Source organism: Suricata suricatta, chromosome 12 (assembly GCF_006229205.1).
Source record: "Suricata suricatta isolate VVHF042 chromosome 12, meerkat_22Aug2017_6uvM2_HiC, whole genome shotgun sequence".
NCBI classification, from domain to species: Eukaryota; Metazoa; Chordata; class Mammalia; order Carnivora; family Herpestidae; genus Suricata; species Suricata suricatta.
This window is the reverse complement of record NC_043711.1, coordinates 24140917-24163459: the sequence shown is the minus strand read 5'-3', so window position 1 is coordinate 24163459 and position 22543 is coordinate 24140917. Positions and strand designations below refer to the sequence as shown.

The 22543-nt window shown below is 35.5% G+C and overlaps 1 protein-coding gene across 9 annotated transcripts in view; it reads right to left on the bottom strand.

Moving 5' to 3' along the window:
* CCDC66 (coiled-coil domain containing 66) overlaps positions 1-22543 on the bottom strand; it is a 55634-nt gene that overhangs the window by 10548 nt on the left and 22543 nt on the right. For 8 of the 9 annotated variants that reach the window (XM_029918257.1, XM_029918261.1, XM_029918262.1 and 5 more), the window contains 6 exons: positions 10019-10150; positions 9197-9447; positions 8890-8974; positions 7594-7755; positions 4926-5070; positions 4079-4177 (listed from right to left, as the gene is read on the bottom strand). In XM_029918257.1, the coding sequence (XP_029774117.1) occupies positions 4079-4177; positions 4926-5070; positions 7594-7755; positions 8890-8974; positions 9197-9447; positions 10019-10150 (874 nt within the window). The remainder of the gene's footprint in view (positions 1-4078; positions 4178-4925; positions 5071-7593; positions 7756-8889; positions 8975-9196; positions 9448-10018; positions 10151-22543) is intronic. The other variant, XM_029918258.1, reaches the window with a different exon arrangement.

Below are 22543 nucleotides of genomic sequence, written 5' to 3'. Positions count from 1 at the left end.
AAATACTCTTTTTTAATGTTTTTATTTATTTTTGAGAGAGAGAAAGAGAGAGAGACACAGCGTGAGCAGGGGAGGGTCAGAGAGAGAAGGAGTCACAGGATCTGAAGATAGGCTCCAGGCTCTGAGCTAGCGGTCAGCACAGAGCCTGACGCGAGGCTCGAACCCACGTACCATGAGATCATGACCTGAGCCGAAGTCGGACGCTTAACCAACTGAGCCACCCAGGTGCCCTGAAAAAACACTCTTAAAATGAGTATATAGAGGGATATACTTCAACATCATAAGGCCATAAGTGACAAGCAAATAGCTTACATCAGAGTCAGCAGTATAAAGGTGAAAGCCTTTCATAAGATAAAGAACAAGATAAGGATGTCTACTCTCCCCACTGTCATTCAACATAGTATTGGAAATCCTAGCCATAGCAATTAGGCAAGAAAAAGAAATAAAAGGCATCCAAACTGGAAGGGAAGAAGTAAAACAGTCACTGTTTACAGATGACATATTATACATTAAAAAATCCTAAAGACTCTACCAAAATCTATCAGGAAAAAAACCAAATTCTGTAAAGGTGCAGGACATAAAATCAAGATACAAAAATCTGTTGCATTTCTATACTCTAATACTATTAGAAAGAGAAATTAAGAAAACGATCCCATTTGGAATTCCATCAAAAATAAAATACCAAGAATAAATTCAACCAAGGAGGTGAAAGATCTGTACACTTAAAACTTTTAACATGTTACTAAAAGAAACTGAAGAATACACAAATGGAAAAGATATTCCATGCTCACTGACTGAAAGAACTAATAATACTCTTAAAATGTCTGTACTATCCAAAGCAATCTGCAGATTCAGTACAATCCTTATTAAAATTCCAATGGCATTTTTCATAGAAATATGCCAAAATTTCTATGGAACTACAAAAAGACCCCAAATAGCAAAAGCAAGCTTGAAAAAGAACAACGTGGACACATCACACTACCTTTGTAGTGTGTTGTAATTATATCACTTTGTATTTGTTGTAATTATATTACAAAGCTATAGTCATCAAAACAGTAGGGTACTGACATAAAAACAAAGATACAGATCAAAAAAATAGAACTGTGTCCCCAGAAATAAACCCATGCTTATACAGTCAATTTATTTACAACAAAGGAGCCAAGAATACATAATAGGGAAAGGACAGTCTCTTCAGTCAACAGTGTTGGGAAAACTGGACAAATGCAAAATAATGAAACCAGATCACTATCTTACACTATACATAAAAATTAACTAAAAATGAACTAAAAACTTTAATGTATAACCTAAAACTATAAAACTCCTAAAATAAAAAACCCAGGCAATAAACTTGATACTGATTTTGGCAATGATTTTTAAAATCTGAGTCCAAAAGTAAAGGCAACAAAAGTAAAAGTAAACAAGACATCAAACTAAAAACATTCTGCATAGCAAAGGGTAATGGAAACCAAGAACAAAGTGAAAAGGCAACCAACTGAATGGGAGAAAATATTTGCAAATAATGTATCTGATAAGAGGTTAATATCCAAAATATAAAAAACTCATACAAGGGCGCCTGAGTGGCTCAGTGGAGTAAGCATCTGGCTTTGGCTCAGGTCATGATCTCATTGTTGGTTGGTTCGAGCTCCGCATCAGGCTCTGTGCTGAATGCTTGCTCAGAACCTTGAGCCTGTTTCAGATTCTGTGTCTCTTTCTCTCTCTGACCCTCCCCGCTCATGCTCTGTCTCACTCTCTCTCTCAAAAAATGTGTTAAAAAAATTTTTTTAATAGAAGTCATACAACGCAACAGCAAAAGCAAAGAAACTATCTGATTTAAAAAATGGACAGAAGATCTGAACAATTTTCTAAAGAAGACCTACAGATGGCCAACAGCTATGTGAAAAGATACTTAACATCACTAACCATCAGGAAATAAAAACCACAATGAGAAATGGCTTTACACAAATCCAAATGGGGAGTACCAAAAAGACAAATGAAAAGAGTTGCAAGGATGTGGAGAAAAGGGAACTTTCATGCACTATTGGTGGGAATTATAAATTGGTAAATTTCTACTATGGAAAACATTACAAAGGTTTCTCAAAATAATAGAAGGAGAACTACCACATGATCCAGCAATTACACTTCAAGGTATTTACCTGAAAGAAACAAAAACACTGACTCAAAAAGATACATGAACTCCCATGTTCGCTACAGCATTATTTACAATAGTGAAGATGTGGAAGCACATTAAGTGTTGGACAAATATAAAGAAAATGTAGTGTGTGTGTGTGTGTGTGTGTGTGTGTGTGTGTGTACAATATTATCCATGATAATGGATAATGAAAGCTTGCCATTTGTGACATGGGCAGACCCTGAGAGCATTATGCTAAGTGAAAAAAGAAAGACAAATACCATAATGATCTTACTTCTACATGGAATCTTAAAAAACACACATAACCAAAAAACTCTCAGAAGCTCATAGATACAGAAACTGTTGCCAAGAGCAGCAGTGGGTGGAAAAGGAAGGGCAAAATGGGTGAATGGTCAAAAGGAACAAACTCCAGTTGTATGTCTTGGGGATGTAATATACAACACAGTGACTGTAGTTAAAAAATAATTCCATATTTGAAAGTTGAAAGTAAATCTTAAAGTTCTCATCACAATAAAAATTTTTGTAATTGATAGTGATGTTAATTTAATTAGACTTACTGTGATCATTCTGCAACATATACAAATATAGAATCACTATTGTACAGCTGAAATAATGTTATATGTCAACTATATCTCAATTAAGAAAGTGAAAAGATAAAGGAGTTTCCTGAAAGTTCTTAAAAAATCCCCAGAAAGAGGGGCGCCTGGGTGGCTCACTCGGTTGAGTGGCCAACTTTGGCTCAGGTCATGGTCTCAGTTTGGGAGTTTGAGCCCTGTGTCAGACTCTGGGATGACAGCTCGGAGCCTGGAACCTGCTTCAGATTCTGTCTCTCCCGCTCTCTCTGTCCCTCCACTGCTCACACTGTCACTCTGTCTCTCTCTCTCTCTCAAAAATAAACATTTAAAAAGTTCCCAGAAAGATGAAGGGGAGAGGATTCACAACAAGCATGAAACCTATGATAATACCCAACATGGATATCACCTTATCACCTTTTTTAAAATTTAAAATGAACATAAAAAAGATGCTCAACATCATTAGTCACTGGGGTAATGCAAATCAAAACCACGATGACATACTACTTCACTACCATGAGAATAAATGCAGGTGAACATGCAGAAAAACTGAAACCCTCATACATAGCTGATGGAAATATAAAATGATGGAATTGTTTTGGAAAATTGTATTGTAGTTCCTCAAACGCTAAACATACAGTTAGTTATATATGACCGACTCAGCAATGTTACTCTTCTCCCCAAGGAAACCTGAAAATATAGGTCTGCATACGTTCTGCATGAGTGTTCCTAGCATATCTGTAAATAAAAAGTACAATTAATCCAAATGTCCATTAACTGATGAATAAACAAAATGTGGTATATGCAGAAAATGGGGTATTACTCAACAATAAAAGAATGAAGTACACACTATAACATGATGAACCTTAAAAAATATTATGCTAAGTAAAATAATCCAGACACACAAAAACCACATATGATTCCAATTAAATGAAGTGTCTAGGACAGACAAATCTATAGAGTAACAGAAAAGTAGATTAGTGGTTGCCTATGACTGGAGAGGAGGGCGAAGGTGGACGAAGACTGCTGATGAATACAGGAGTTCTTTCTGGAGTTATAAAAATGTTCTAAAACTCACTGTGGGGATGGCTGCACAACTCTAAATATACTCTAACTGTACTTCTGAAAAAAACTGCATTGTATCTTTTAAATGAGTTAGTTTTATGCCATGTGAATTATGTCTCAAGAAAGCTGTTACAAAGAGATGAAAAGCCAAGCGATCCTTTATTTTCTTACTCTTACTGAAAACCTTGATTCCTTAAATTTTTAACTGAGCTCAATTTTAAATTGAGTTTAATTCTAATTGATATTAATTTTAAGTAAATCTTACACCAAATCACAACTTTTAAACAAATACCTGTTTGCACAGCAGTGTCCTTTTTGGGAGAGGTTCTAGAAGTGATACGTGTACTCATTTTATCACTCATGTCATCTATGATGTCATCCAAGCCATGTCCTAAATTTGAAATAATAGACTTATTATATTCCACTTGTATCAACTGGCAAGAGAAACATATTATCCAACATAATGACAGTTCAGAAATATTAACAGAAATTATGTGTAGCAGCAACTGAATACACAAAAGACATTTAGTGTAATCAGAAAGTGTGAACACTGCAATACAAATTTAAAAGGGCTATCCTAAAGTTTCTTACAAAAAATTACCTGCATTTTTATCTGTTACTGAATTTTAGGGAGATCACTTAATAAGTTTCCTCAAAAACTGGGTAAGAAAAGTAAATGTTTTACCTACTCTGAGTAACACATAAGAAAATTTAAGTAAAAGACTACTGAAAAGTGTAACATTTAGTTATACTCTTAAGCCAATTTCTCAAATAAAATATGCATTATAGAGTTCCATTAGTTTGAGATCTGAAATTTCTTAAAAAACATTTAGTTAATAGGTATGCTAAAGGTTCTAAAGTTAGAAATTGTTTACAATCATCTTCAAAAGATATTATAAATAAAATTTTTTAAATTATTTAATTATTTTCAAGTTTGTTTACTTTGAGAGAGCTTGGTGAATGAGTGGGGAAGAGGCAGAGAGAGGAGAGAGTACCAAGCTCTGCTGTCAGTGCAGAGCCCAATGCAGGGTTTGATCCCACAAACCATGAGTCATGAACTAAACTGAGGTAAGAGCTGGACACTCAATGGACTGAGACAACCATGCTTCCCGTAAGTAAAACTCTAGTGAAGTGCTTACCGCCAAGATTTTTAATCAATCCAGAAGTGTCATGTCCCTTTTGAGCCAATTCTCGGATTCTCTGTTCTTGCTTCAATCTCTGTGCTAGCTCTTGTGCTCTTTGCATTGTCTGGAATAGCTCATTTGTCTTGAGAGTCATGAATTCCTATTAATATTGAGGTGCACAAAGTTATTAAATACAATTACCAAACATGTACAGACTTGACACTTCTCAGTAGATAAGCTACTATGTGCCAGGCACGCTTCAAGATACTGGGAGAACAGTCAGGGCAAAGTTCCTTCCTTTTTGAAGCTTACATTTTAGTATCTTTTTCTACAGCTGTATTAGACCATGAATTTAGGAACTTTTTTACCTATTCAAGTTTATAATAAAGTTTTCAAAGGTTCTAAAACCAATGGTCAATTCCATCAGAATTCCACTAAGAAGTAAAGCACACGGTTTATAAGGGGTGCTAAGTGTGGACTGAAGGCTGCAAATGGGAAAAGTCAAGAAAATGCAGGCTCCTAGCCCTATCTCCCATTTCCAGAGGAAGAGCTCTATGGCTCTACTCTAAACCTCCCAGATCCCTGGCAATCAAATGTCACTGTGTGACATGACACTTGATGCAAGCATACCTATGCTGTCTGCTCCACTTAACAGACAGGCTTTCCTAGCTAACCAGATACCTACTCTTTTTGAAAGGACTCTTTTTGGGGCACGTCGGTGGCTCAGTGAGTTAAGCATCTGACTCTTGATTTTGGTTCAGGTCATGATCTCACCATTGTAAGATTGAGCCCTACATCAGTCTCTGTGCTGCCTGTGGAGCCTGCTTCGGCTTCTCTCTCCCCTCTCTTTCTGCCCCTCTCCTGCTCACACACTCTCAAAATACATAAGCTTAAGAAACTCTGTTTTTTACTCTAAAATTTTATAATGTAAATATTACCATGTTTTAATCAATCCAGAAGTGTCATGTCCCTTTTGAGCCAATTCTCGGATTGGACTGTTAGAATTAACACTGTTAAAAGTCTACTCTATCCAAAGCAATCTATAGAATTAATGCAGTCCCTATCAAAATACCAGGAGTACTCTTCCCAGAAGTAGAACAAATAATCCTAAAATTTGTATGGAATCACAAAGGACCCCAAATAGCCAATGTGATTTGAGAAAAAACAACAAAACCGAAGGTATCTCAATCTTGGATTTCAAGCTACAATACTACAAAGTCTGATTACAAAGCTTTAGTAATCAAAATAAGATAGAAATGGCACAAAACAGAGAGAGATCAACAGAACAGGATAGGGCACCCAGGAATTAAAACCATGCTTATATGGTCAACTATTCTATGATACCACAGGCAAGAATATGCAATGAGAAAAAGACAGTCACTTCAACAAAAAGTGCTGGGAAAACTGGACAGTTACATGTACAAGAATGAAACTGAACCACTTCCTCCACCATACACAAAAATAAATTCAAAATGAAGTACAGATCTAAATTGTGAGACCTAAAACCATAAAACTCCTTCAAGAAACATAGGTAGTAACCTTTTGGATACTGGCCTTAGCAACAATTTTCTAGATATGTCTCCTCAGGCAAGGGAAACAAAAGTAAAACTGTTGGGATTACATCAAAACAAAAGGCTTCTGCACAGCAAACTATCCACAAAACAAAAAAGGCAACCTACTGAAGGAGAAGGTATCTGCAAACAATATATGTGAAAAAGAGTTAATATCCAAAATACAAAATACAAAAAGAAGTTGTACAGTAACACCTAAACCTCAAATAATTTCTTTTAAAAAGGGCAGAAGACCCAATAGGGTTTTTCCCAAAGACACACAGATGGCTAACAGGCACAGGAAAAGATGCTCCACATCAGGGAAATGCAAATCAAAACCGTAATAATTTCATTTCACATTGGTCAAACTGGCTAATATCAAAAAGACAAGAAATAACAAGTGTTGGTGAGGATGTAGAGAACAGGGAACCCTCATACACTGTTGGTGGGAATGGAAACCAGTACAACCACTGTGGAAAACAATATGAACCTTCCTCAAAAACCTAAAAATAGAACTACCATACAATCCAGTAATTCTACTACTAGTATTTACCCAAAGGAAACAAGAGATATATGCATTCCTATGTTTATTGAAGCATTATTTACAATAGTCAAAAAATGGAAGCAACCCAAGTATCCATAGGTAGATGAATGGATAAAGAAGATGAGGTGTATATATATTCTAGATTTTATTCAGCCATTAGAAAGAATGCGATCTTGCAATTTGCAATAACATGGATGGACCTAGAGAGTATCATGCTAAGTGAAATAAGTCAGATAGGAAAGACAAATACCATATAAGGCCACTTACATGTGGAAACTAAAAAACTTAAATGAAAATCAAAACAAAAAACACCCTAACGCAAAAACAGACCCACAAACTGGTAGTAGGAGAGATGGCGTTAGTAAGTGGGTGAAGAAGAGTAGAAGGTACAGGCTTCCAGTTATGGAACGAATAAGTCATGGAGATGAAAGCTACAACACAGGGAATATAGTCAATAGTACTATAATAGCGTATACAGTGACAGTAGCTACACTTATGAACACGGAACACATATGACTGTTGAATCACTATTTTGTACAGCTGAAATTATATATTTCCATAAAAACTGTTTTCATATATAAATACTTACTTCCTTTTGTTTTTGCTTAAGTATGTCTTCTTCATACTGCTTCTGCATCTCTTCTCGTTCCCGTGCTAAACGACGCTCCTCTTCTTGCTCTTCCTTCTTTCTTTGTTGTTCTTCCAGCTGCTTCTTCCTGCGTTTCTCCTCTACCTGAGCAGTAATAGCTTTCTGGTCATAAATCATAAATCACATAAATTACTGTCACAAATGTAAAAATCCATTTTTAGTAATTGTTTGTATTCCTAAAATAAGTTTATGAGTATCAGATGATATATAATATGGTATTACATATAAGTAAAATTGTCAAATTTCCAATGTATTTTTCCTTTCTCTCATCTGTCAAGTTCTATATATGCTTTTTCTTTAACCCCGGGAGGGCTGTTAGAAGAACTAATCCAATGCTTAGTGCTTAGCATAATGCCTGGTAAGCAACAGATATTTTATAAGTGTCTATTTAACTGACTAACATTTATTAAAAATTTTTAATGCTTTTTAATATTCTTTAAAGAGAGAGGAAGGGAGGGGGGAGGGGGAGGGAGGAGGGGGGAGAGAGAGAGAGAGAGAGAGAGAGAGCGCGAGAGCACGTGCGAGTGAGGATACAAGTGGAGGAGGGGTAGAGAGAGGGAGACACAGAATCCGAAGCAGGCTTCAAGCTCTGCGTTGTCAGCACAGAGCCGGATGTGGGTCTCAAACTCACGAACTCTGAGATCATGACCTGAGCCAAAATCAGATGCTCAACCGACTGAGCCACCCGCCTGCCCAAGAATAACATTATTTATTAATTAAACTGAATTTTTCATGTATCAGTGATTTTAAAGAATTATTCAGAATTTTAAGTCCCTTTAGTGATAGACTAAAATTAGGGGAGAATTTAAATTTTATTAGTCTCCTTTCTTATGTTATCTGCTAGATTTCTCAATCAGAATTCTACTTCAATGCCCTATAAAGTTACCTTACAAAGAAGTAATGCTCATCCTGAACAGAATTCAGGTGAACTAAACCAATGAAAAAAATAACCAATATTAACTTAAGATTTAGTGCCATTTCATATGTGCAACTTACATATTAAAGACCTTCTCTTCTGGAAGTCTAGTGGCTGGCTGTACTTTATGATACTATCTGGTTCTTAGCATGAATGTAACTTTAATATAATTCCAGTTGAAGTAAGAATTAGATTCATCACAGGACTGGAAAAGACCTGTGCTATACATTTACACAAATTTTAACTGCCATTTATTTAGGCATCCACTGGCCATGACTATTATTTATTAAGGCACAGAACAGTATTTTACAATGCAATACCTGATGTTCTAGCTGTTTTTGTCGTCGCCTGTCACGTTCTTCAATCTGAGCTGGGTCCAAGAGGGCAGTCATAGAACGGAGAAAGCTGGCAAGACACACACTTTAGCTATTCCAAACCTCGAAAAGATGGGTCTAACAAGGTGCTAAATCACTTTGTTTCAGATATATCCTCTATTCATTTATACTTTAAACAACAAAAAAAAAATAAACCTGAACTCAATTAAGGCACACTATAAATAAAACAACAGTTCTTTTAATAAAGCACAGACTTTCTTAAACATCAATCAATACTCAAGAATAAACTTACTTCGTTTTCTGACTGTTTGCCATAGCTGTATCTCTAAGAGGTTTTGCAATATACTCCTCCTCTGAAGGTTCCACCTGGCTTCCAGTCACAGGTGTATAAACACTGCTGATATCAGCCAGTTCCTGAGTGTCCGGAGAGACACAGAAGTACTCTGGTTGGTTGTATGTTGACCGAGAGGAGAGTTGAGACTGAGAAGCAGGATAGTTCTTTAATGAATCAAAATGCATTGCCCATCTGTCGTGTTCCTCACCCTAATCATGATAAATAAGAATTACTAAGAAGTTTTCCAATTGTTCTCATGTATAAAGTCCTATACAATAATTAAACACAATTTTTAAAATAATTTTTTAAATGTTTATTTGCTTATTCTGAGAAGGAGAGCAGGGTATGGGCAGAGAGAGGGAAGAAAGCATCCAAAGCATGCTCCACACTGTCCATGCAGAGCCCAATGTGGGGCTAGAAACCAAGAACCATGAGATCATGACCCAAGCTGAAATCAAATACTTAACTGACTGAGCCACCCAGGCACCCCTCAACACAATTTTTTAAAAGTCACCACAGAGCAGAATGAGTAAAATTAATGAAACTACATTCTTTATTGATTCGAGACACACTTAGATAATAACCAGCTTCAAGAATATGAGAAATTCAAATAATTAGGAAATTCCTAAGTTAATGCATTCGATAAAAGTTTTAGAAGAACAACTGTGTAGAACTTGAATACTGTAGTCTTGTCAAATAGTTTCAGGATATTTTTAGGTTTATGATTAAAGACCTTGAAATAATATGTTTCACCTTTATATCCACAATTTGCCACGTTACCTTTGAAGATGTAATTTTTTCCTCTATTTTTCTTTGCCGATCATCTTCTATTTGTTTGTTCAAATCTTCAATCCATTTTCTCTGCCGTTCTTGTTTTGCAGCACTGAAAGTGTACTCTAGTGGTACTGCTTCCTAAACAAGAGTCATCAATACTAGCTAAAGCTTGGTTCTCTTTTTTTCTAACCACTTTATGTTTACAAATCTTGCCAAGAACTTATACAGATTTAAGCACAAAGGCACTGATCTCTAAGAGGAACAGTAATTTTATTTTTTTTTAATTATTGTCAAATTGGCTTCCATACAACACCCAGTGCTCTTCCCCACAAGTGCCCTCCTCCATCACCGCCACCTCTTTTCTCCCCTCCCAGGAATAGTAATTTTAAACAAAATTTGAGTTATACAATTAAACAGATTTATTCCAGTTTTCAGAATCATACTTGTAACATATATACTAGTAGAGAACATAGTAAGATAACTAAATGTAAAAAAAGAAATTTTCTAATAAAACATTTTTTTCTAAAATTATAAGATTTTTAAAAGTCTATCCTAATACAGTCTCATTTAGGCTTTAAAAGGAGTTACTGATAATTTAAATTAGATGCAAAATAATTGTTTTACATTTGGCTTCAGAATACGAGAAATACTGCCTTTGGACCAAGAGCCAGGAGAATGTAAGAGAGCCAGAGGCTTTCTCTATTGAATCATAATGTCTCTCTAGACATCCCTCTTTTCCATTTCTACTGCTATAGCCTTATCACAATACGATGTTTCAGTAAGAAAAACATTGTGTCCAGTTTTAGTCCTTGAATTCTAAGAAAAAAAACCAAAAATTAAAATAGCATAAAACTTTGTTATTGCTTAATTTATGAAAATCTAGGATGGTCTAACAAAAATAAAAGAATATATACTACTCAAACTATCCTGAAATGTAACAGCTAAGCAACCAAAATTTTGTTATACAAAAAAACTGCAAGACATAATTTAAACAGTTTGATAAACTACCACAGTTATAATATATCTCATAATATTACTTTCTACCTTTGTTTTTAACAGAAACAATGGAAACTGATGAATTGCTTTGGTCAAAGGAAGGAAATATTTATTCAAAAAGGAAAAAAAAGTAGTATCTCATTTATTCCTGTTTTAAAGAGATAAAAATCATCACATTTCTTTAAGCCCAAAAGAGCTACTTCAAAAGGAGCATTATTATCTTCAAGTAAGTAATTCAACAATTCTATTTCTAAAAAATTATTTTGGAGATGAAAATGGAAAAGAGAAGCAAATGGCCCTTTTCATCTCCTTACAAGACTTTCTCAACATGGCACTTAATCATTTTAGTCTCTGTCATCTGATTCTTAAGTCTGATTTAACCAGATGTGGTTTCAGATTTCAGTAAAGTTACAAATTATTCAGAGTTTAGGCACAAGTCACTATTACTCTTGAAAATTCCTAAAATCACTCATAACATCTTTTGTATATATGCCTTTTATTTACAACCCTATGGAAAATTTAATAACCAGTTCTTAATTCTCTTCAATACAGAGAACAGAGGGTTGCTGGATTGGGGGTGGGGGCACTAAATAGGTAAAGTGCATTGAGGAATCTACTCCTAAAATCATTGTTGTACTGTATGCTAACTTGGATATAAATTAAAAAATAAATTATTTAAAAAATTAATCACTTAATTCAGTCTTCCATTTCTTACTGAAGGATGTCTTATAACTTCCTTACCACCTGAATAATTCCTTTCACTTTTCTAACTTACTAGGAAACACTTTAAATTATTATTTTCTTTTTTTTTTGAGTTGCCTTAATATGCAATCAGAGAAGTTAAAGTATGAGGACTTGGGGGCAGGAGAGAGGTGGAAAGTAGCATGCAATCTAGCTTTTGGTTACTGAGCTCATTTAACTGAAACTGGGTAAAGCAGACACATATATAAACCAAGACCTGTTGTGTAGCAAAGATATTTTGACCATAGTCTAGCACCTTCCTTCCATCAAGTTCTCCACAGGATTTAGTAAAGAACCCTCTCTCCCCAGGCTCATTCACACTTTCCCCCCCGTTATTCCTCTCACATTACTAACCTGAAATGTCTCTTCCCTTACTTAAAAACTCCTTTTTTAAACACCCATTCTGGGCCTACTCTCAAGTGAAAGCCATGAGAGAAAACTCATTTGTATGGGTACTCACTCTTCCCCACAAACAGTTCCTGATGTTCTTAAGAGTCTGAATGGAATGCTTTGGCCATCTTCAAATCATTGTTAGCAAATGTTACTTGCTCCTAATGAAAATGCTTTATGAAAGGCAGCTGCTAAATCAAGACTAAAAGTAGAGAGCGTTTCAAATGGTTCACTACAGACATGTGGTTGTCCCACTGAATTCTCTCCTCAAAACAATCTTTAAAAATGCAGCTTTGGGAAAGGAGAACACTGACTGGTGACTGCCATGATATAAAAGAGCCCTGTTTGCCAGTCCTTGATTCCCAAGTCCAGATGCCAAGAGCCTCCTCACTCTAGATATTGTTCACTTACCCAGTCACCAAGTAGAAAAGCCATCTGTGTAAGTACTGGGTGATTATTTTAATACATCTAAAACTAGAATTAACACTGCAGGTCAACTATACTTCAATTAAAAAAATTTTTTTAATAAACTTAAAAATTAAAGGGATGCCTCAGTCGGTTGAGCATCCAACTCTTAATTTCAGTTCAGGTCATAATTTCACACTTCATGGGTTTGAGCCCCATGTCAGGCTCTGTGCTGCTGATGGCACAGAACCTGCTTCAGATTCTGTCACTCCCCTGCTAACACACTCTCTCAAAATAAAGAAATTTAAAAAATTTAATTATTACTGAATTTGGGGGGTTAAGAGATATACTCTAGATATAGTCCTTTATCAGGTAATTTGCAAATATTTTCTCCATATATTTTATAATCTAACAGTAATATTCAAAGAGAACTTTTTAAGTTTGAGAGAGAGAAAACACGATCTTAAGATCGTAACCTGAGCCAGTCGGACGCTTAAACAATTAAGCCACCCAGGTGTCCCCACAGAGAACTTTACATTTATTTTCAAGATAGTTTACATACAGTATAGTCATGGCTTCAGTAGAGCTCAGTGATTCATCTCTTACATATGACACCCAGTGCTCATCCCGAAAAGTGCCCTCCTTAATTAATGCCCATCACCCATTTAAACCCCCTCACCTCCCTCCTAGCAACTGTTTGTTCTCTGTATTTAAGATTTACCTCCCTGTTTTTATCTTATTTGTCCTTCTCTTCCCCTATCTTCATCTGTTGACTTTGATCATTTGAACAAAGGAGTGAAATCATACGGATAGTTTTTCTCTGATTGATTTATTTTGCTTAGCCTAATAGCCCCAGTTCCTTCTACACTGCTGCAATGGCAAGGTTCCATTCTTCTTCATCACCACCTAGCATTCCATTCTTTATCCATTCATTAGTCGGTGGACATTTGAGCCAAAGAGCAGAACACTTGATTACGGGTATTTATAAACTTTTTTTTTTTTAACAGATTTTTGTCCTTTCAGTGTTGTGTCACTGATGGCAGCATATTCTTATATCTTGACCCTTTGATTAATCTGTCACTTCTTAAAATAAAAGGACTATCATTGACTTCTGAATGTTAAACTCACCTTGTGTTCCTTGAAGAAACCCAACTCATCATGATGTACCATTTAAAATTCTTTTCTCTTGTTTGTCTAGTTTTGGTATCAAAATATTTGTCTTGTCAGCTTTGAGTAACAGGTTTTGTTTTTTCTGCTCTCATAAACAACGGGGAAAAGCTTTCTCTTCTACTTTAATTATGTGGAAGAATTCACCAATAAGGTTTGTTTTGTGAAATTTTTAATGATTCCAGCTCTTCAATAAATATAGGTTCACTATGATTTCCTATTTCATGTGTCAATTTTAGGAATTTGTTTCTCTAATATTTTGTCCATTTTCATAAATTCTCTAATGTACTGACTAAAATTGTTCATATATCCGCTTACCTTTTTTAAGCTTATTTTTGAAAGAGGGAGAGAGAGGAACAAAGGATCTGAAGCAGGCTCCATGATGACAGCAGCGAGCCAATGTGGGGGTCAAACTCACAATCCATGAGATCATGACCTGAGCTGAAGTCAGACACTCATCCGAGTGAGCTACCAGCTGCCCCTATTCTTACTTTTTTAATGTCCATAGACCCTTGAGTGATAGCCCCTTTCTTTTATATTCAATGCTAGTCTTCACAAGGAGTTTATCAATTTAAAAAGCTTTAGAAAGGACTACTGTTGATATCTTAATTCTACTGTAAACTTATTTCTGATTTTACTAATATCCATTCTGATCTTATTATTTTCCTCCTACTTGTTTTGGGTATAATTTTTGCTGTTCTTTCTCTAACTTCTTGAAATGAATTACTTAGATGACTAATGTTTTGTTGTCTAGTCTTTTTCAAGAAATGCATTTAGGTCTATAAATTTCCCTCTAAGCACAGAAAACCCATGTTTCTATAAACATGTTTAATTTTCAGAGTTCAAAATACTTTTTCATTTTCAGAGTTCAAAATATTTTTCATTCACACAGAACTATACTGCTTAAATATTAAACATTTGGAAATTTTCTTTTTACTATTTATGGATATCTAGCTTAATTCCACTGTGATCAGGTAACATATTCTGTATAATTTGAACCTATGGTATTTGTTAAAATTTTATGGCCCTTCAAATTATTAATCCTCACTCTCTGTCCATAGATGTTTTAGGTTTTATTTCTATATAAATGAAAAATCATTATAATTTTCTTTTTTCTTTTTCAGTTCTTATGGCTTAATTTTGTCCCCTTGTCTTTCTATACTGCTAGGACCAACCAAAAACAAATAGTAGTAACTGTAAGATAGCATCTTATCTCATTTTTTATTTTAAATGGAATACTTCTAAAATTTCTCATTTAGGATGTTTTAGGGTTTTGTTTTTTAACTCCAGTATAGTTAACAGTGTTCTATCAGTTTCAGATGTACAATGCAGTGATTCAACCATTCTATACATTACTAAGTGTTCAATCAAGTATACTCTTGATCCCCTCCACCTATTTCACCCATCGCCACCTCCCCTCTGGTAACCACCCATTTGTTCTTGGTAGGAGTCTATTTTTCAGTTTGCTTTTTCTTTGTTGGTTTCTTATATATTCACATTTGGGTATGTGTACAAGGTATTTGTCTTTCTCTGATTTATTTCACTTAGCATTATACTCTCTAGCTCCATCCATGTTGTTGCAAATGGCAAGATTTCATTATTTTTTATGGCTGAATAACACTCCACTGTATATATATAGAGCACATCGTTATCATTTATCAATGGACACTTGGACCTGCTTCCATAATATGGGTATTGTAAATAATGCTGCAATGAACATAGGGGTGCATGTATCCTTTCAAATTAGTTATTTTCGTTCTCTTTGGGTATATACCTTTAGTGCAATTACTGGATCACAAACTAGTTCAATTTTTAATTTTTGGAGCATACTGTTTCCACATGGCTGCACCAATCTGCATTCCCACCAACAGCACACGAGAGTTGCTTTTTCTTCACATCCTCACCAATACTTGTGTTTTTGATTTGCATTTCCCTGATGATTAGTGATGCTGAGTATCTTATGTCTTTTGGTCATGTATATATCTTCTTAGGAGAAATGTCTGTTCATATCTTCATGTCTCATTTTGGAATTGGATTATTAGGTTTTAATGGTGTTGAGTTTGCATAAGTTCTTTATCTATTTTGGATAATAAACCTTTGTCAGTTTTGTCATTTGCAAATATCTTCTACCACTCAGTAGGTTGTCTTTTAGTTTTGCTGATTATCTCCTTTGTTGTACCGAAGCTTTTTACTTTGATGAAGTCCCAATAATTTATTTTTGCTGTCGTTTCCCTTGCCTGAGAAGACATCTAAAAAAAATGTTGCTATAGCTGATGTCACGGAAATTACTGCCTGTGCTCCCGTCTAGGATTTTTAAGGTTTTGGGTCTCACATTTGGGTCCTTAATCCATTTTATTTTTGTGTGTGGTTTAAGAAAGTGGTCCAGTTTCATTCTTTTGCATGTAGCTGTCCAGTTTTTCCTACATGTGGCGAAGGTTTTTTAAAATACTCAATTAGAAATTCCTTCAGACAAATTTCCTGAGATAGTTCCCTAATGAATCGGAGTTAAATTTTATCAAATGCTTTTTGTGCACTTTTTGAAATTTTCTCTTTTCTTATTAAAATGGTATATTATACTTGTGGATTTTATTTTGCAGTCTATAAGAAAATTGATTTTTCTTTCCAAATTTTTGTTTTGATTTTAGTTAAAACAGAGCATAATACTGGTTTCAGGGGGTAGAAATTAGTGATTCATAACTCATATATAACACCCAGTGCTCACCATAACAAGTGCCCTCCTTAATACCCATATCCATTTAGGCCATTCCACCCTACCTGCCCTACAATCAACCCTCAGTTTGTCTCTATCTTTAAAGAGTCTTTTATGGTTTGCTTCTCTCTCTCTCTTCCCTTTTGTGGATTTTAAAATATTATCTACTTAGTTAGGGGAGGGGGAAAAGAGGTGGTGGTGATGGTGGAGGGCATTTAAGGGGAAGAGCACTGGGTGTTGTATGGAAAACAATTTGACAATAAAATATTATGGAAAAAAACAATAAAGATCAAGATGGTGTAGGTAAAAAAATAAAATTAAAAAATATTATCTACTTAGCAAAAATCTGCCTTAGTCATGATATATTATTACCTTTAGATAATATTTTCTTTATTACTCCTGAATATCTAAATATATTTAGATAATATATTTCTTTAATATTCCTGAGCAAAATAAAGCTTATTTTCCTTCTTTGTTTTGAATTTTTCTGGCTTTAATATCAAGTTTACATAGTCTTATAGAATGAACTGAGAGCTATTGCATATTTTACTGCCTGGGTATCTGAATGAGGTTTGGTAGAAACTGTTAGTAAAACCATTTGTGCATTTTACATCTCTTGTGGGAAAACCTTTCTAACTAGATCTATATTTAACAGTAACAGGACTAGTCAAGCTTTCTGTTTCTTTTTAAGTCCATTCCTTTAAGTTACAATTTTTACAGTAATTTCTCCATTTCACCAAGGTTTTCAGAATTGTTGGCATAAGATATCCACTCCTGATTTACTCTAATGCCATATTCTCTCATAATTTTATCTTCTTGATAAATGTTTTCTAGAGATTTGTTATTTCTTTCAAAACAATCAACTTTCAGCTTTATGTTAGGACTGGTACCTCTATTTTCATGATTTCTTCTAATTTATTCTGTTGTACTTGGGGCACCTAGGTGGCTCCATTGGTTAAGTATCCGACTTCAACTCAGGTCATGATCTCAGTTTGTGAATTGGAGCCCTGCATTGGGCTCTATGCAGACAACTTGGGAGACTGGAGCCTACTTCAGATTCTGTGTCTCTGTCTCTCTCTCTCTCTCTCTGCCCCTCCCTGGCTTGTGTGCACATGCACACACCCTCTCTCAAAAATAAACATTAAAAATAATTTATTGTTCTTTTTCTAACTTTAGACACCTAGCATACTGACTTAAAGGTTTTCTTTTCTAATACTTTCTCTTGTGTTTTTGAGGTATTTTTGATGTGTGTATCCAATATCATTCTGTTCCGAGTATTTGATTTCCATTATGACTTTTTTATTCGTGATTTTTAATTTCCAAATATGTATGTAGTAGTTAAAAATCTTTGTTAGTAACTTCTAAGTTACCTGTAGTTAAGAGATCACTGTGAAATAGCTATTTAAATTTTATATGAGCCTTTACAACCAAACACAAATCACTTTTTGTAAATATCCATGTGTGCCTGAGAAAAATATTTCCCAACTGTTGTACAGGGAACCTGATATATGTTACCTGGGACCAATTTGCTGTTCTTGCTTATTTCTATGCTGAAGTCTCTTTAAAGAATTTATAAACTTAGCTGTAGTTTTAACAATTTCGCGGGTATTTAAGTATTTACTTGAGTTTACCAAATTCTGCTTCATATATTTTATCAGATTTATGTGTGTTAAAAATTGCTATACCTTCTAGATATGTATTCTATCCTCACCATCCCTAACAATGATGTGTTTTCTAAAAACTTTTCAACATTTACTCAGTTTTGAGAAACAAGAGTGTGAGTGGGGAGGGGCGGAGAGAGAGGGAAACACAGAACCCGAAGCAGGCTCCAGGCTCTGAGCTGTCAGCACAGAGCCCGACGTGAGGCTCAAACTCACAGACCACTAGATCATGACCTGAGCAGAAGTTGGCCGCTTAACCTGGTGGCCCCAGTTATTTTTGTTTTTAATGTTTATTTTTGAGACCACACAAACATGGGAGGGACATCAGGAGGGTGACAGAGGAACCCTAGGGGGCTCTGCACTGACAGCAGCAAGCTCAATGTGGGGCTCAAACTCAAGAACCATGTGATTATGACCTGAGCTAACATTGGATGTTCAGCTGACTAAGCCATCCAGGTGCCCCAGCATTTTTTTAAATCCTGTTTTCAAGCCTACTGTGTTCTTATACGTTAGTTGTCCTGTATGCTAGAAAGTACCTATATTTCTTTATTCCAATCAGTTAACTGATGAGTTTTAGTTCATTCAGATTGATATTTATTGATATATTTGGTCCTATTTCTAGAATCTTAAGCTTACATTTCAGTTTTTCCACTCTATTTTTAAGGTTCTCTTTACATTTTTGATATCATTAGATACCTTTTTTTTAAGGTTTATTTTATTTTTGAGAAAGAGAGAGAGACCATGAGTGGGATAGCAGTAGAGAGACGGGGGGGGGGGTCAGAAGATCGGAAGCTGGCTCCACACCAATAGCAGCAAACCTAATGCAGGGCTCGGACACATGAACCGCAGATCATGAAGTCAGATGCTCAACCAGACTGAGCCACCCAGGTGCCTAGGTATCATCTTCTAATAAGAACTTTAGGATGTTCTCACATCCTTTGATCTTGCCGTCCTCTGCCAACCCATCAAGACTGGTATTAACAAAACTTTTCTTAGCTATTAAGGATATATTTATTGTAAAGACAACTCTATCAAAGTAAATGATCACAAATTTCTTGCAGCATCCCTGAATTTACCTTACCTTTTGGTTAAGCACTTCATTCAAAACTGTTTTCAATGTGGGCCTTTTAATAAAAATCTTCACAGGACTTTAATGCCTGAGGTTTCTTATTATCTACTCTTATTTAAAGAATAGTTTTGGCTAGGTATTAAATATTAAGTTTTAGGTTCTTTTTCATCAACTTTGAAAATAAGATTCCATAGTTACCTTGTACCCAGTGTTTTTGTCAAAAAATATGCTCTCCCGACTCCAGCAAAGCTCATAATTATTCTTTTAGATGTTGGCTTGCTCTTTCTTTTTGTAGGCTTTGAGAATTTCTTGGTCTTTCATATTCTTAAATTTCAGGTTAATATGTGTACTGAGGTTTTTTTTGGTGCTTTCACCATTTAAATCTGAGGTCAGTTAAATGATCTCTATTACTTTTTCAAGTATTTCCCTCTTCTCCACATTTCCCTCTTTTTTGAGATTATCTGAATGTCAGCATTTTTATTTTCGTTCATTATTTCATTCTCATATTCATTGTTTTCCTTCTTTGTTCTTTCCTTTTCCAAGATATTTTCTAAATAAGGCTTTCCAATTATTTATTCACCACCTAGGTATCTCATTCCTACTATTTATCATCTATTGTATTTTTTTTTACTTTATTATATGTTTCACACCTAAACTTTCTGCCTCGTCTGTTCTGTGTTCTCATTTATAACACTTTCTCTTACTTTCTTTTAACATTTCCATCAAACAAATTTATTGATTCATCTGTCCTAAGATTTCTGATATTCTCTACACTGTTTTTCCTTTGAAACAGTTGTATTCCTGTTGTTTTTGTTATTTGTTGTTTTTGTTATTTGTAGGAGTTCATTTTTGTTCTTCTGTTATCAACCAAACTCGTCCAATAACAAACAGTCTATATATATTCAGAGGTAGAAACGGCAAAGAGCAGACCAGTCCTGGTGTGGAAAGTTAAGGTATTAAACTACAATCACTCCACTCCCCTCAGAGCTTATTTTTTAGGAACACTCCTTAGATTGTAATTGTAACTCACAGTGAGTATGAACAGGATGGGACAGAGTAGTCTCCACCTGATTTTTTTTTTAACATTTTTATTTATTTTTGAGAGAAAGAGAGAGAGAGACAGAGCATGAACATGGGAGGGGCAACGGGAGGGGGAGACACAGAATCCGAAGGAGGCCAGCTGTCAGCACAGAGGCTGACATGGGGCTCGAACCCACAAACTGCGAGATCATGACCTGAGTCGAAGTCAGATGCTTAACCGACTGAGCCACCCAGGTGCCCCTCCACCTGATTTTCCAAGTTCCTCCAAAGAAATAAAATTTAAGCAAGGACTGGCCCAGGATTTTATTCTAGAAGACAGCTAGAACAGAGATCTGATTTACAATAAATACAGGGCAAACCACTGTTTAAGACAATGACATCAGGGGATGGGGAGAAGCATGTTAACAAGATCATAATTAGAAATATTTCCTATTTCTCTTCCCACAGAGATGCTGGGTTAACTTCTACCAGAGGCCACTAACCAACCAAATAAACCAAAAATATATACCTCACTTTTTCCAGTACCTTAGGAACTGATCTTAATGAGAGGTAGTAGCACTTTATAATCTAAGTTCAGTACCTTGAGATCAGGGTATCTTAGTTTTTTATTTTTCTGTTTTTATTTTTTTAAATTTTTTTAATGCTTTTTATTTATTTTTGAGAGACAGAGAGAGAGAGAGTGCGAGCAGGGGAGGGTCAGAAAGAGAGGGAGATACAGAATCTGAAACAGGCTCCAGGCTCTGAGTTAGCACTCAGCACAGAGCCCGACACGGGGCTTGAACCCACGAACCATGAGATCTGACCTGAGCTGAAGCCGGTCGCTTAACCGACTGAGCCACCCAGGCGCCCCTATTTTTCTGTTTTTAAAGATTTTATTTTTAAGTCATATCTACACCCAATGTAAGGCTCAAACTAACAACCCTGAGATCAAGAGTCACATGTTCCACTGACTAATTCAGCCAGGGACCCTGGGAATGTAGTATTTGTAAGTTTATAAAAGCTTACTTATTGTCAATAATTTTCTGCTCATCTTTTACTTTTGGTTTTTTATATTATAGCAAATTTTGTAAATGCTCTGTTGACATTTGAATTTGACAGATGTATTTGTAGAAAATAAAATTACTGATACTTTTATTGTCCAAATCCTTTGATAATACCTTGGTACAAATGTACCTCAATTTCTCCTGTTTATTTTTGGCTTACAAGTCACAAAAATTATTATTTTCCATCTTTATTACTTACTCTATTTCTTTTTAATTTTTTTTAATGTTTACTTCCTTTTGAGAAAGACAGAGACGGAGTATGAGCAGGGGAGGGGCACAGAAAGAGGGAGGCACATAATCTGAAGCAGGCTCCAGGTTCTGAGCTGTCAACACAGAACCTGAAGTGGCGCTCGACCTCACCAACTGTGAGATCATGACCCAAGCTGAAGTTGGCGGCTTAACTAAGTCATCCAGATGCCCCTACTGACTACTTTTTATCAAAAATAAATTATCGTGGGGGCACCTGAGTAGCTCAGTTGGTTGAGCATCTGACTTTGGCTCAGGTCATGATCTCACCGTCTGTGAGTTTGAGTCCCATGTCAGGCTCTATACTGACAGCTCAGAGACTGAAGCCTGCTTCAGATTCTGTGTCTCCCTCTCTCTCTCTCTCTCTGTCCCTCCCCTACTCATGCTCTGTCTCTCAGAAATAAACACAAAAAAATTTTTAAATAAATAAAAAGTTGCAGGATACAATATCAATGTACGGAAATCAGTTGCATTCCTATACACCAAAAATGAAGCAGCCGAAAGAGAAATCAAGAAACTGATCCCATTCACGATTGCACAAAAACCCATAAAATATCTAGGAGTAAACCTAACCAAGGATGTAAAAGACCTATATTGTGAAAACTATAGAAAACTTATGAAAGAAATGGAAGAAGACACCAAGAAATGGTAAAACATCCCATGCTCATGAATCAGAATAAACATTGTGAAAATGTCATTACTACCGAAAGCAATCTACACATTCACTGCAATCTCCATCAAAATTGCACCAGCGTTCTTCTCAAAGTTAGAACAAGCTATCCTCAAATTCATATGAAATCACAAAAGACCCCAAAGTAGCCAAAGTAATACTGAAGAAGAAAACCAAAACGGGAGGCATCACAATACCAGACTTTAGCCTCTACTACAAAGCTGTCATCATCAAGACAGTATGGTATTGACACAAAAACACACATGGATCAATGGAATACAATAAAGAACCCAGAACTGGGCCCACAAATGTATGGCCAATTAATTTTTGACAAAGCAGGAAAAGAGTATCCGATGGAAAAAAGACTGCCTCTTTAGCAGGTGGTGCAGGAA